Raw genomic sequence first — 15,226 nt, 5'->3', positions numbered from 1 at the left:
TCAGCCTCCCTAATAGCTGGGACTACAGGCATGCACCATCACGCCCTGCTAATTTTTGTATTTTCAGTAGCAATGCGGTTTTGCTATGTTGCCTAGGCTGGTGTCAAACTCCTGGGCTTGAGCAATCCGTCCACCTTTGGCATCCCAAAGTGCTGGGATTACGGGCACGAGCCACCACACCTGCCCTTTGATGCTGATTTTTAATCCTTACATTCACTTTACAGATGAAGAAGCAGAGATCTAAAAGCATGTTTCTTGCCTGTAAATGCTGACGTTCACTTGTCTGATTGCCAGGTACAAATCTCTGTACTTTCACAGTCTCTGGGAGGGCCCATGGTGAGCAGACTGTCCGGACCTAGTTGGAAGCAGCCGTGGAGCTCTCACTACTCCAAGCTTCATCTTGGTTGGTCCTTAAAAGGTGAGTTCTCTCCCCTTGCCATAAATCCCCACCATCTCTAACCCTCATCGCTACCCTAAAGCATAGCCAGTTTTAAAAATGCCAGTAACACAAGGGAGAAAACTGAGGTCCTTTAATGATAAGTTTGCGAGAAAAACAAAAAACATAAAAGGAATTACTGAGGCCCAGAGAGGTGCCATAACTTGCTCAGGGTTACACAGCACGTAAGTGCCAAAGGCAGGGAGCTGTAGCTGCTCCAGCATGGGTATGCCAGGGACTGGTGACAAGCCCAACCCCTCCAGCCCAACTCCACCCTTCCTCATGCCAACAAAAGGAGAATCATTTCCTATTTCTGGCATCTTTGGCAGCCCACAGAGCCAGAGAGAAGAAATATTTCCAAATATACCAGGCTGATCTTTCGTAGTTTCTCAGTCTTGCTGTCTGTTGTCTTTTGCAATCTGTTTCCCACGAGACTCTGGAAAGATGGAGGTGCAGGGCCTGGGTAACAGCTGCCCTCCTCAGGGCTGGATACCTGCTCTCCGAGTCTGTGTCTCCAGGCTGTGTGCTCAGACTTGACCATGTTTGGGCATGGAGGCTTGCCCCAGATGGGGACCCAAGTCTGCTTCCCTGGAGACGGGCGGGGAGGCCAAACTTCCTGCTGGAGCTCTGTGGCCTCTTTTGGGGTGGGGGCTGGGGGCCAGGCAGAAAGAAACCATCTGCTGCTGAAGACCCACAGGGCGCCGGGGAGACTGTGAGTACTGGATCTGAAAGCACTTGGGAAGTTGTTTCTCCGAAGACCGGGCTGGAGGGAGACTGTGGGGAACGCAGTCTGCCACGGGGCAGGGAGGCAGGCAGGCAGGAGGACTCCCTTCCTCTCAGGGCTGTCCTTCCGGATGGGGGGCCGGTGGTCTGGTGGCCAGCGGGGAGGGTGGCACAGTGGCCAGGTTACTCTCGTAGTAGGTGCCCTGGCCCTCTAGGTCCCAGTTCTCAGAGTGGCCAGAAGGTTGCAGCCTGGAGATTAACACCAGTCCTGGCACTTGTCACCGGTAGAGAGGTGGGACAAAAAATAGATTCATCAAGAGGGGTCCAGACTTCTGCTCCAAACTTTCAGGGTTTCCTTCATCAGTAATAATAGCTAATATCTACTGAGGGCTGATTTGGGGCTAGACACTATGATACATGCCTGATACTCAATATGGCATTTGATCTCTAGCTGAACTCTCTGAGGCAGGTACCATGATTCTCATTTCACAGTCACATGGTTGCTAAGTGGCAAAGCCGGGATTTGATTCCGTGTCTGATGACCTCAGAATCGCCCTGTCTACACCCCACCAACGTGTTAAACAATGTACACTATTACTTGTCCTTCTAAGGAAAAGGATGTCGACCCAGCTATCAGGTCACTCAGGATACTCCAAAGTCCTGCTTTCCTTTGTCCTCCATCTTCTCTGAATCTATCCCAGACCTCAAGTGACCTTTCTAAATGGGAAGATATACCCCGGAAGTTCAGAGATATTTAGAAATGCTCAAAACTGGGAAGTTCTTCTTAAAGTCTAACTGAAATCCCTCCTATGATAGCAGAAACCCACTTCTTCCTGTTCTTTCTGTCCCTCGGGGGATATTGACAGTTCCCATCCTTCCTGCTGCCGAAGGTTCTCCCTTCCGATGCTGAATATTAACTTCCTGCTGAAGTCACATCTACATGGAACCCCATGCATGGTCTTAGGAGGATTTATCAAGACTCTATAAACTCACTCACTCAGTGCAGGCAACAGTCTCATCAGAGCATTAGACACAGGTCAGACCTGAATGAGCCAAGTTTCCAGACTTCTGTGTGACAGGGAAGCCTCTCTTTTCCTTTCCTTCTGAGCTCCTAAAACTGGTAAAACCAGGTTCCTGCCTTCACCAGCCTCAGGAGTGCCCAGGGGCCTGGGAGGGCACTAGAAGCCACACAGCAGAGGAGGCAGTGGCCCTGGAAGGTAGGGGGCTAATTAGCCAGGAAGGAGCCCTCACGCAACAGGAAACCCCCACAGGTACGCTCCAACTGCCCCAGGAGAGAAATGGCTTCGTTGTGGGCGCTCAGCCCTAAGTTTCCAAAATGGGATTTCCCATTGGCTTCAAATGATTTATATCTCACAGTATAAATTGGGGTGGGGCCAAGTGCCAGTGACCCTTAAAGGTCTTGGGGAAGCAGTCTGTTGGGGCTTTTAGCCTACCTCCAGGTGATTCTGTTGCTTTACCTGTGAATACGTGGAGAGGCTTTCTCAACTGACGCCAGGTAGAAAACGGCGTGGGTGCTCCCATTCCCACAAGACCACAGAACAGAAGGAAAAGGATAAAAAGGAGTTGAACAAAACATCTCTCTTTGTCAGGGGAAATTTCTGCTTGCTTATGCTTTTATAATGTCTCCATTAGAATGTAGGGGAACCCCACCTCCTGGTTTCAAATAAAGCAGAAAAAGTTATCATTGGATGTCACCTCTGTCAATTGACAAGGGAGGTGGACCAGCTCACTGGGAAGGTGCGATGGGTATCCGTGCTGCCTGACCCTGGACTCTTCCCTTTAGCAGGGATGCCCAGGTATGGGGGCAGCCTGGCTGAAGGGAGGAAGTCAAGAATCTCTGACTGAATATTTGAAACAGTCCAGTAGTTAAGAGACGCCTGAGCAGAAAATAGAGCACTTTGCTGAAAATCTCTTTGGACTCATGCCTGTCCCCCTGGACACTGACTAATTAAACAAACAAATAAAACATAGTATGTTTATTACTTTAGGGACCTGGCAAGGAGAATAAAGTCTTCCCTGATATCTGGCTAAAATTTCCCCTAAAACGGAGGATTACAGTGAACAGGTCCCATGGCCCTGGTATTTTTGGTAGAAATGGACTCTGGTTACCTTAACCAAATAAAAACAACAGCAAATACATTTATCAGAAGGCTGTAGGACAGCTTGTGGAATGCACGGGAGATCACACGGGGACCATGGCTGGGCATCTCTGTGGCTCCAGGCGGCATAGATTAATGGGCTGTTTCTTGAAGTCTTTGTCAAGATTCACACTCCTGGGGGAGGGATCGGGAGCCTAGCAGGGGAGGGTGGAATCTTTGCTTGCATTGGGGTGGGGTCAATGCCCCGGGAAAAAACAAGGAGTTGCTGCCTAAAGAAGGAGGAGAGAAGGAAAGCCACCACCAGCAATGTGCCCATTCCGCTTTGTCCCAGGTGGCTTCAACCCCTGAAATAAGAAAGCCATCTCTGAGGCCACCATCATGCCTTCTTTCTTTCTTCTTTCTTTGCTTGAAGTGGGGGAAGGTTCCTTACAAAAAAAAAATAAAACAGAAAATGGTAAATTTCCTGCCTCTCCTGACAACCTGCAGCTGCCTTCTGGGGCCCTCCTCTCCTTTCCCTGCCTGCTGCCCGGCCCAGCCAGCCCTACCACAGAACCGTTTCTGGGCAGGAATACTCCAAGTGTCCCTGTGGGATAAGTGCCGTGGAAGAAGGTGTGTGGATGATGCACATGTACAGCTTGCTCACTGTATGGGACCTATGACCATTGTAGCAAATGATCATAAACCTGATGGCCCCAAACAACAGAAATTTCACCAGAAGTCCAAAACCAGCAAGGTGTCTGCAGCCTGCACTCCCTGCAGTGGCTGTAGGGGATGAGCCATTGTTCCTTGCCCCCGCCAGCTTCTATGGCTGCCCGCACGCCTTGGCTTGTGGGCACATCACTCCAATTGCCATCTCCCTGGTTATATCACCTTAGCCTTCTCTTCTATGTTTAATCTCCCTTCACTTTTCTCTTATTAGGACCCTTGGGATTACATTTAGGATCTACGTAGATAATCCAATATTGTTTCCCCATTTTAAGAGCCTTTATCTTAATCACTTCTGCAAAGTCATTGCCACATAAAGTAACATTGATAGCTTCCAGGGACTAGAAAATGGACATCTTGGGGAGTCATTACTGAGCCTATTACATACTGTGTGACCTAGGGCAAGTCACTTTACCTCTCTGAGTCATAGGTCCTTATCTGCAACTGCCTCTCAATTGCATGGATTAGGCTTACATGGGGTGTGAAAAACAAGCCTTCTGGAAGTTGCAAAGCTCCAAATACAAACAAGAGTGATATTAGTATTTGAGAACCTTCCCCTCTCACCTGTCCTCTCTTTCTGTGGATCACCTGTGAACTGGGCTGATCTCACTTCTGTTTGCTTCCGTGGACCTAGAAATGATCACTGCCCCCAGTGAATATGGTGAAGAAGCTGGTGATGGCCCAGAAACGGGGAGAGACACGAGCCCTTTGCCTGGGTGTAGCCATGGTGGTGTGTGCCGTCATCACCTACTACGTCCTGGTCACAACTCTGCTGCCCCTCTACCAGAAAAGGTACTGAGCTCTTCTGGCCTGCCCACCCCCCAACCCTCTCCTAAGGGTCTGACATCTGTAAGGAACCCTGGCCTTCTATTCACCCCTCTCCTTGACCCTCACTCGAGGCAGCAGGGTCAAGACAATGCTCATTCTTAGGTTCTAGGGTTCAAGTGCAGGGAAGGTAGGATGAACTGAGCCCCACTGCTCTGAGATTCTAGGACCTGGTGGTAACAGACACATGATGCCCTTCTCACAAGAATTAGCAAAGAATCAGAGGAAATATTCCAGTGCAAGTTTGATCCCAGGAGGAATCAGAGAATTGCAGACGTTTACAGCTCAGCTGCATAATTCTGTCCCCTCTGAAGCCTCCCTGTCAGGTGGCCATCCAGCCTCCTGATGAATACCTCAAGTGAGGGGGAGCTCCTTGCCTCAGTGAACATCCCATTTCATGTTTGAGGTTTTCTGATGTGTCTGCGTTGAGCCAGCATCTGCTTCCCTGAAGCTCTGCTCAGGAATCTCAGAGAAGGGTCCATGCCCTTGCTCCCTGACGTATCAACCACTTGAGTTTTTTGGGTTTTTTTGAGACTTTAAGGAAGAACTGTGAATTTCTAATTTGTGTTCTATTTGGAACAAACACACTCAGTTCTCTCAGCCTGTCCTTAGAATAAGACTCAGACCTACTCTCTGGGCACGTTCCAGCAGCCGACAGCCCCCATCTGACTGGCAGTGGGTCTCCCGCAGGATACTTGGGAGATGAATCACAATTGATTTACTAACATGTTGACGAGCCTGTTAGCCTCTCCCTGGCCTGCTGCAGCCTCACTCTTCGCAATACTGGAGTGATTCCAGGCTGGACCCTTACCCTGGTGAGGCACCAGTTAAAGATCGTCCCCACCATCTTTCCCATCCTGGCTCAAATCAAGGCCCTCCTACATCTACTCCTTTTAGGAGAAAGAACACAGCTTTCAAAGCCACTCAGACCTAGCTTCAGGTCCTGCATGGCCTCGGCAAAGTCATTTGATCTTTCTGAGTTTCTCTTCTGCCTCTGCAAAACGAAGATGATTTGAATAAGAGAGTCTCAGGTTTGGCTGCTTGTTAGAATCACATCAGGGACTTTGAAAAACCACCAGCCCTGGGCCCAACCACCCAGGAAGTTCTGATTCATTTGCTCCGGGGTGTGGCTTGGACACAGGAATCTTTTTTAAAGTTCCCCAGGTTTTTAGAAGAGTAGCCAGGGTTGAGAACCAGTTATATAGATAATGTCTAAGACCCCATCTAGCTTCTACAATTCCTCCCTGTATCCAGGGACTGTGGGGTCATGTGCCTTTATTGCTGGACGCTTAAGACAAGATGAGGATCCCAGCCCTGGATCCCTCTAAAGGCTCCCAGGGGATCAGGGGTTCAAATGGATGTTCTGTGTGTCACTCAGTTCCAAGATGTAATGTGTGCCTGTGTGTGGTCTCCTCAGCGTGTGGACCCAGGAATCCAAGTGCCACCTGATTGAGACCAACATCAGGGACCAGGAGGAGCTGAAGGGCAAGAAGGTGCCCCAGTACCCGTGCCTGTGGGTCAACGTGTCAGCTGCGGGCAGTTGGGCTGTGCTGTACCACACAGAGGACACCCGGGACCAGAACCAGCAGGTACTGAACTGGGGGGATGGGGACACATCCCCTTATCCCTGTCAGGTATGTGAGACTGTTCCTAACTGTCCCTGTCCCTGAGGCTGAGAAAAATCAACCCACTTGACCAGGTCTCCCAGCTGGAATGAGGTTGAGCCAGCCCTAGCTCTTCCGTGTTGGAGTCACACAGACCTGGGTTTCAATCTGCCACTAACTGGCTGTGCAAACCTAGGCAAGCCACTTAGCCGCTCCCTGCCTCAGTTTCCACCCTTGTAAAATGGAATGCTAATGCTGCACCTTGAAGAGTTGTTATCAAGTCAGAGACGCTGTATATAAAGTACCATGCTTGATGCTGGGTGAATAGTGGGCACTCAAGCAAAAGCAGCGATGAGTGTTATTACTTTCATTCTACAACCTCAGTCAAATGAGGGACCAGGCACAGGGCCAGATCCTCAAAGTGGAATCCTGGTGACTACCCGGGAAACCAGGGACTCAGGGCTGGAGTAACTGCCATAAACAAACATTTAGATGGTTTTTCCATCCTCGCCTCCCAACATCCCACCCACCCCTTCCAAAAAACAAAACTTACCACCATATCCTTTCCTAAAGTGATCAGTTGGCCCGTATTCTGTCTCCCTTCCTTCTTTCTTTCCTTCTTTTTTCCTTTTCTTCCTTCTTTCTTTTCTATTTTTCCCTCCCTCCATTCCTCCCTCCCTTCCTTCTTTCCTTCCTTCCTCCTCTCATTTATTTATTAAACAGCCATTGAGCACATCCTGTGTCAAGCCTGTAGGACTCAAGAGGAGAGAGCTCATGCATGAACAGGCCTAGCAGGAGGGATTGGCACTGGGGAGAAGAATAGAGGAAGTTACAGGGGTTAGAGAAGGTGGATGTTTTCCAGCTGACAATGATGGGGATATCAGAAAGGTTCTTGGCAAGATCGCACCATTGCACTCCAGCCTGGGCAATAAGAGCGAAACTCTATCTCAAAAAAAAAAAAAAAAAAAAAAGAAAGAAAAGCTCTTGGGTGAGGCTTTTAACATCAGACAGGCACAGGATGCAAGGCGTAGAGAAGGAGGTGATATGGAAAGTGGGTATGTCTATAGGAGGAGGCAGGAGGAGGGAAGGGCTAGGTGGAGACAGGAGTGAGAGGGCTGACGACAGAAAGTGACCCATGATGGGGTGTATGCAGCTGGAAAAGGCTGCCAGGGCAGACTAACGCCTATTCCCAGAGGCTTTTGATCATCACAGTATGGAATTAAAATGTGTGTATGTCTCAAGATATGTCGACTTTGGCTATGCATTAGAACCACGTAGGAGTCTTAAAAAAACAAAACTAGGGTCCAAAACTAGACCTATCCAGGCGGAATCTCTGGTCGGAGATCCATTCATGGAGCTCCCAAGGTGATTCTAAGGTTGGAAATTATTGCTGTGGGCAATGGGAATCTTTAGGGCATGATCAGAGTTGGGCCGGGAAGATGGAGCCTACAAGTGTGTGGGTCTAGTTACGAGACAAAAGAGCCAAGGCCACAGCAGACACTCAGGACCAAGATGTGGGCCTGCAGCAAGGGAGATGCTGACTGTCAGGACTTGATGGCTGACGGGATGGGAAAGGGCAGGGTGCCTGGCATGGGGCGTGGAGGCTGTGGGATCTTGAGAGTGCTGAAGGTCAAGGAGAAGTGGGTCTGGGCAGTGCAGGATGGTCAGGTGTTTTATCATCGCTAGTGTGACTCGGCCCCACCAGGTGGAGAGAGGTCTCCAGGCCCACTGGAGGTAGCTCCTGCTCATGACCTCTGCTTTGGCATTCAGTAGCCCTTGATTTATCCCAAAGCAAGACACAAATTTTTAATAACTGGTGACATTCTCCGGGTGTGATATGGGCTGGAGCAGGCTGGTTTTTAGGCTGCCTCCCTGGTCCGGAGATTGCCAGCTCAGAGGAGCATCCCCTGAATGAGCTGTCAGCAGGATGTGAAGGAAGGATGTGCTGGAGCCACTGCTGTCCTCTCCTCTGCCATCCAGGCTTGACCAGGTGTGGTGCTGATAGCAGGCTGCAGGGGCTGGGAGGAAACAGTGGAAATGCCCTTTGTGTTTTTGCCAAGCAGCTGGGTTGTGGGCTAGCTGCTCCTTCCGCCTACATCCGTCATAGGGGTTCAAGTAGCTGGGGCTCCAGGCGAGCTGAGTGTCCTCTGGAATCACTGTGAAGGGCCACGAAGGCTCTCATCCCACCCTCCAACTCTGAAGGTGGGGGCCACAGTCTACCCTCAGCTTTTCCTGTGAGTCTTAGCCTGGAGCAGGTAAGTTCTAAATCCCCTCCCATTGTCTGTCCTGGGGACCTTACACCGCAGGGCTTGGGAAAAAGCTGAGTGGTTTCAGATCATTCAGATAACGAGGCTTAGCGGGACCCAGGACAGGAGAGAAAGGATGCATTCAGGCCCCCGGCTTCTGGGGTTGGCCCTGAAGAGTGAATTCCTGCCCAGTGTCTTGCCAAACAGGCCCAGCATAAAAGATCCAGAGGAACCCTGAGCAGGCAGAGGAAATAGTAGGCCCAGGATGGGCAGAAGCCTCCTCTTCAGAGCTCATCCATAGACCTCTCTTTAAGAAGGTAAAGAAGGAGCTGTTGTTGCAATTTCATAGATAAGTCAAAACATATTATCATAAATAATAATAGCATCTTCCACTTTTTTGAGTTCTTATCATGTGCTGGGCTCTGTGCTCAGTGCTTTACATGCATCATCTCATCTGATCCCCATGACAGTTCTTCTGGGCAGGTAGCCTCACTAACCCATATTACAAGGCCCAGAGAGGTCGTGGCAGTTGCCAAGGTCATGCAGCTCAGAACTCAGGCCTGTCTGACTCCATAGCCACAGTGTTGTTTAAGGAGCTAGGTTAGCCAAGGTCACAGTCAGAGGCATTGGAGAGACTCAGGCCAGGCCCCCTTACCCTCAGCTCAGGACGCTGGATTGTGTGCTACTGAGGACCTGGCAGTACCCAAAAGCTCTGAATGCCAGATTACTCAGGAGCCAGCTTCTCCCCAGCCTCAGCTGCTCCCTGGTTGGCTGGCACCGTATATCTGAGTGCAGTGCTCCCCATTTCCCAGGCTGTGAGGACCACAGTGCAACCCTCCTCTGTGCTGCTGGAGTGAAAGCCCTCAGGGCAGGCAGCTTCCAGGGTGGGGCCTCATATAAATCCAGGGAGTGGCCGAGGCCTGTAAGGAAGCTGGCTCAACACCTGCCATTTGGGTCTCAGTTGTACACATTTTGATCCTGCACATGATTTCACTAGGGCAAAATTAAGTGCATGAAGGAAGCACACATTCCTGGGCCCCGCCCTCAGTGATGCAGAGGGGGTAGGGACCTGGGCTGTGGGGGCCCTGTAGGTATCCCGCTGCAGATGGGGGCACCACACTTGCAGCACAGAACAGAGATAAAACCAGGGTCTCCGCTTTATGACCGCTTTGCAGTACTTTCCAGCTGGCCTCATAGGAACAGGGCAAAAGGTTCCTAATAGCAATAATCAGTGTCAGAATTAAATGTGTGTCATGCTCTGCTGGCACAAAACTCTTTTCGACGCATCCTTTCTTTCCTTTGGATCCCAGTGTCAAATACCAGCTTGCCAACACATTTTGTTCGCTGTACACAGGTTGAAACTGCAAAGGTTTTCAATTTTAAGTTTAGCTAATATTTTACTTTTTTTTTTTTTTTTGAAGTGGGGTCTCACTTTGTTGCCTTACCTGGAGTGCAGTTGCGAGATCATAGCTCACTGCAGCCTCCAACTTCTGGGCTCAAGTGATCATCCCGCCTCAGTCTCCTGTGTAGCTGGGACTACAGGTACACCACCATGCCCACCTGGATAATTTTTAACTCTTTGTGTAGAGATAAAGTCTCGCCATGTTGCCTAGGCTAATCTTGAACTCCTGGGCTCAAGGGATCCTTCCCCCTCGGCTTCCCAGAGTGTTGGGATTACAGGTGTGATCTGGTTTCCGACTTCTCTTCAAGTGTTGGAGGTCTGGCTCTTATAGATGTTCTAGATGGCCTGACATCCATTGTCTGGAGGGAGTGGTGACTGCCTGTCTGGAGGCAGCTGGCTGTCTCCCTATTGTCAGGCCCTGTCACTCCCTGGCAATTCTTCCTGGCACCAAGGCAAGTGTCAGTGGGCACCTCTCATCCCATTGCTTTGCCTGCTTCACCTGCTGACAATACCTTCATGAGCCCTGTAGGCAACTGAGCACATGATCTCTATTTCAGATACATAGGCCACTTGGCCTGTGTCCCTCCCTGGTTTCCTTAGGTGACTCTGTTTGAAGTCCTTCTTTCATAATATCCTTTGAAACTGATATTCACCCATTTAAGTGATAAAGCCATCAGGGCTCAGAAAGAGTGAGCAATTTGCCAAAAATTCTACAGCCAATCCAGGCAGAGCCAGGACTCCAAGGCAGGACATGCGCCCAGGTGTGTAGCCTGTACCCCGAGCAGCTCCAGCATTGCCATCCACACACACGACACAAATGAGAGCGTGCTCTCCAGACCTGCACAGCGCATGGCCTGCCAAGCTTTAGACCAAAGTCCTGACTCCAATCCAGGGGCCTGACTACAAAGCTGGTATTTTTCTTTGCTTCATATCAAGCCCTTGGCTAAGAAATGGGGATTTCCAAGCCCACGGCTGTTCTTGCTTCTCCCCACAGTGCTCCTACATCCCAGGCAGCCTGGACAACTACCAGACGGCCCGGGCCGACGTGGAAAAGGTCAGAGCCAACTTCCAAGAGCAGCAGGTCTTCTACTGCTTCTCCGCACCTCCAGGGAACGAAACCAGCGTGCTGTTCCGGCGCCTCTACGGGCCCCAGACCCTCCTCTTCTCCCTCTTCTGGCCCACCTTCCTGCTGACCGGTGGCCTCCTCATTATCGCCATGGTGAAGAGCAACCAGTACCTGTCCATCCTGGCGGCCCAGAAGTAGAGCCATCCATGCCATACCACTTGTCAGGGCACAGGGGACTGGCTGAGCCCCCAGGGCTGCTCCCCACTTGCAGACCTATGCCTTCTGCACCTGCCCTCCCACTCTTCCACTCCAATCCACCCTGTCTTCTATTGCAGGATTAACCTTTGAGAAATCCCTTTGTGAAGTCATTTCCTGCTTAAGAATGTACAATGGCTCCCCAGTGCCGTGGAGGCCATAAGGCCAGCCAGTTATAGCTCTCTATTACCTGTCCCTACTCAACAAACTCATACCTGTTTCCGGTTGCGTCACTATGTGCCCCACAGAGAACAATGATCGTCACCTCTGTGCCTGTGTTCTCCCTGTTGTCTCAAAGGGGTACCCATCTTCCCCTGGAAGCTGTCGCCAGTGAGCCTCAGTTCTTTATTTGAATTCTCTAATAAGAACAACAGCAGCTCCCATTTCTAGAACACATTTACGGTATTACTATTTTCTAGGATACAAAGTGCCATATATATTTTTAATTCCAATATTAATAAATGTATGCAAAACAACAATCAGCTGCAGGGAAATGCACGAGAACTCATCAAAATATTAGCGGCGGGATGGCGGTTAATTTCTGTTTTCTTCCTTACCCCCTTTTGATTTTTGGTGCTTTTCTAAATTGTTTTATTATAGGAAGGTTGTGTTTTGTATGTTTTTAATCAGAAAAGCCACGGTAGATGCCATTTAGGAAAAGTTGAGAGAGTGTGTCCCCCTCACAGAAAAAGATGGAAGTGGGTCTGGGGATGGAGTTGGGTTCCGGTCAGAGACAGGCCGTTCAGAACACACAATCTTAAAAACCCCTCTGGAGGAAAGGTCGTGATGTGGAGGAGGATTTGTTACTTAAACTGAGGGTATGGACTCCGGCACTGAGCCTGCTGGGGAAGCCTATCTCAGATCTGAAAAGGTCTAAATGGGAAGAAGCCATCGCCTTTACCATTCCCACTCCAGGAAGTTTTCCTAGAACTATGACTGTCCAAGTGTGGTCCCTGGACCAGCAGCATCAGGATCCTGGGGCAGCTTGTGAGAACTGCACACTCTCAGGCCCTTGTCCCAGCCCCACCGCGCTAGAAGCCCTGCACAGGGTCGGGGTAGCAATGCTTTATGTTTTAACAATGGTGTAGGGGATTCCGTGGCACACCTCGAGCCGGAGAACTACTGGTGTAGAAAGCGAGCATCCTGTCGCCGGGTTTTTCAGAGCAGATGAGTGACCATTCAGCAGGGCCAGTCCTGAGCTGGGTGTGAAGTTAGGCCAGTGTCTGAAGTTTCTTCCAGTGCTATGAGTCTAAGATGCAGCTCTTGGGTTTGAATCCTACTGATCCTTCTTGGGTTTGAATCTTGGGTCTCTACCGCTGCCCGATTTCATCTGTTTGATTCTTAGTTTTTTCATCTATAAAAGAAGAACTCCTTCTGGATAGTTGGGAGGGCTAAAGGAATGTTTGACACATCATAGGTGTCTAAAATGGCAACTATAGTTTTTGTTTGTTTGTTTTTGTTTTCTTAACTTTCGTTTTAAGTTGCAGGGTACACGTTCAGGTTTGTTACATAGGTAGACTTGTGTCATGGGAGTTTGTTGTACAGATTATCTCATCACTCAGGTATTAAGTCTAGTACCCATTATTAAAGCAAATGTGGTACATATACATCATGGAATATTATGCAGCCATAAAAAGGAAGGAGATCATGTCCTTTGCAGGGGCATGGATGGAACTGGAGGCCCAATATTATCCTTAGCAAACTAACGCAGGAACACAAAACCAAATACTGTATATTCTCACTTATAAGTGGGAGCTAAATGATGAGAACACATGGACACAAAGAGGAGAACAACACACCCTGGGGCCTCTTGGAGGGTGGAAGGTAGGAGAAGGGAGAGGATCAGGAAAAAAGAGCTATTATTAGTAACAAGAATACGTCATGAATACTCATAAACTTCCAAAAGTTATACTAAAAATGTTATCTGGTATGTATGGGTGCTTATTTATTCTGTGCTGGGCACTGTGCTAATTAGTTTGCCTTGTAAAAAAAAAAATGAGGTACTCCTGAACCTGCCTCATAGATGATGAGAAGCAACAGAGTACAGTGGCTAAGTATGTGGACCTGGGATGTGCACTATTTGTGTTCAAATTCCAACCATGCCATTCACAAGGTGGGTGACTTTGGGCAAATAACCTCTCTGTGCCTGTTTCCTCATTTGCAAAATGGAACTAATAATAGTATCTTTCCATAGAGTTTTGGCATGAAACGAATTCTTATGTAAATTTCCTAGGATAGTGACATATGGTAAGTGCAATCTAAGTTACTATGAAAAACTGAGGCTGTAAGAGGTAACTGGCCAAGGCCATCTGTAAAGTGAGGGGCTAGGACTCTAGCCTGGAGCTGTGTGATTCCAGAGCCTGGCATCTCAACCACAGAACTCAGCAGAGCCAGCTGAAGGGCTGAGAGACAGCCACCCAAAGCCACAGGGGCCAAGCAGGGAGCTGTGCTGCATCCCTGGAACCCAGGTGCCCTCATGCAGGTTGGAGTTCTGAGGCAAGGCCCTGGAATCTGCACCAGCATCTGCCACTTCCAGCCAGGGAGCCGAGGTATCCCTGTGGCTTCTAGTTTCTTACCTGGTGGACTTTCCTTCCAAAGGCAGGCAGCTCATCATTTCCCGGAATTTTTCCCTTCCGGGATCAGGGAAGTCTCAAGGGTCCTCATGTGAGTCTTTTAAGAAAGTCTTAATTGTAATATTGTACTATAGTTTTGCAAAATATTAAATATTACCATTGGGGACATTAGGTAGAGGGGGCACAGAATGTCTCTGTATTATCTTATACAGCTGCATGTGAATCTACAATTATCTCAAAAATGTAAGTTAAAAAAAGGAAGAAAAATAAGAAAGGAAGTCCCAACTGGGAGTCTGATTTAAAGGGCCTATTTTGTCAATGGTTTCCATGCACCTGAATTTGGGACTAAAATACACAGAAACTCAGAACACCCAAACAATCTCTGCAGGGAAAAAGGCCATGTTCCCCTGGGAAAATTAGTATGTGGGGATGCCTAACCCCCGCTGTCCCATAAATTATTAATGATGGCCTTCATTTGCTTGAGACAGATGTTCTCCTGTTAACAAAGACCAGCCTTCTAGCAAATGCCACAACTGTCCTCTTGCTCACAGAACTGTATGCAAAGGATAAGCATGAAATAATGGGAATTTAGGCATAATGGAGTTAGACACTGCGCTTACATGTTTTTTGCAATAATATCTGCCTGGGAGCAGATAACCTTCATCAGTTCTCAATAAACCACTCTGCTAATGAGTGTCTAGTGCTTCCATTATTTATTACTGTCCTCTCATGGGCCAGTGACTCACACCGGAGAGGTGCACCTGGATGGTTCTCCCATGTGCCCTCCTCCAGAACGCAGACAAAACGGTGGAAATCAGAGGCAAGGGGCCCCCTGAGCTCCAGCACTGGGGTGGGAAGGACCCTGGGGGACATCCTAACAGTGCCAGGTCTCAGACAGAGCTTTAGCTCATCAGTCCAAGCTGCAACCAGAGGAGGAAAGAAATGAGGGTTTCTTCTATTTTTGAAGATCTCAGAGGACCAGAATTTCACTTCACTTTTATGGTGTATCTACTCGCTTGCCTGCAAGGAACTTGGTGTCTTCTTGCCATTCTCTCTCCCTACCCTTCACCAATCATTGTGAGGTTCTTCTTTCTTCACAGTGAAGACTCGGCTTTATGCAAATTTAAAATAGTGCAATATAAATACTAATATAATCTTATTTTTTGTGACTTGCTGAAGTGATACCAGTTCCTCCTCTAAATCAACAATTCATCCAAAATTGATCTTAAACTCCTTGGGTCAGGGCATTGCAAACTGCACTTACTTTATTG

The 15,226-nt window shown here is 48.9% G+C and overlaps 1 protein-coding gene across 2 annotated transcripts; it reads left to right on the top strand.

Annotated features, from left to right (window-relative positions):
* The first annotated feature begins 305 nt into the window (after positions 1-305).
* On the top strand, positions 306-14,648 carry KCNMB1 (potassium calcium-activated channel subfamily M regulatory beta subunit 1). Of its 2 annotated transcripts, none has more exons than XM_028849143.2 (4): positions 306-418; positions 4,619-4,776; positions 6,227-6,398; positions 11,056-14,648. In XM_028849143.2, exons 2-4 carry the CDS (start codon positions 4,643-4,645, stop codon positions 11,323-11,325), a joined length of 576 nt encoding a protein of 191 aa, XP_028704976.1. In that variant the 5' UTR covers positions 306-418; positions 4,619-4,642; the 3' UTR covers positions 11,326-14,648.
* The last annotated feature ends 578 nt before the right edge of the window (positions 14,649-15,226 follow it).

Source organism: Macaca mulatta, chromosome 6 (genome assembly GCF_049350105.2).
Source record: "Macaca mulatta isolate MMU2019108-1 chromosome 6, T2T-MMU8v2.0, whole genome shotgun sequence".
Lineage (NCBI taxonomy): Eukaryota > Metazoa > Chordata > Mammalia > Primates > Cercopithecidae > Macaca > Macaca mulatta.
This window is presented reverse-complemented; position numbering and strand designations above follow the sequence as displayed.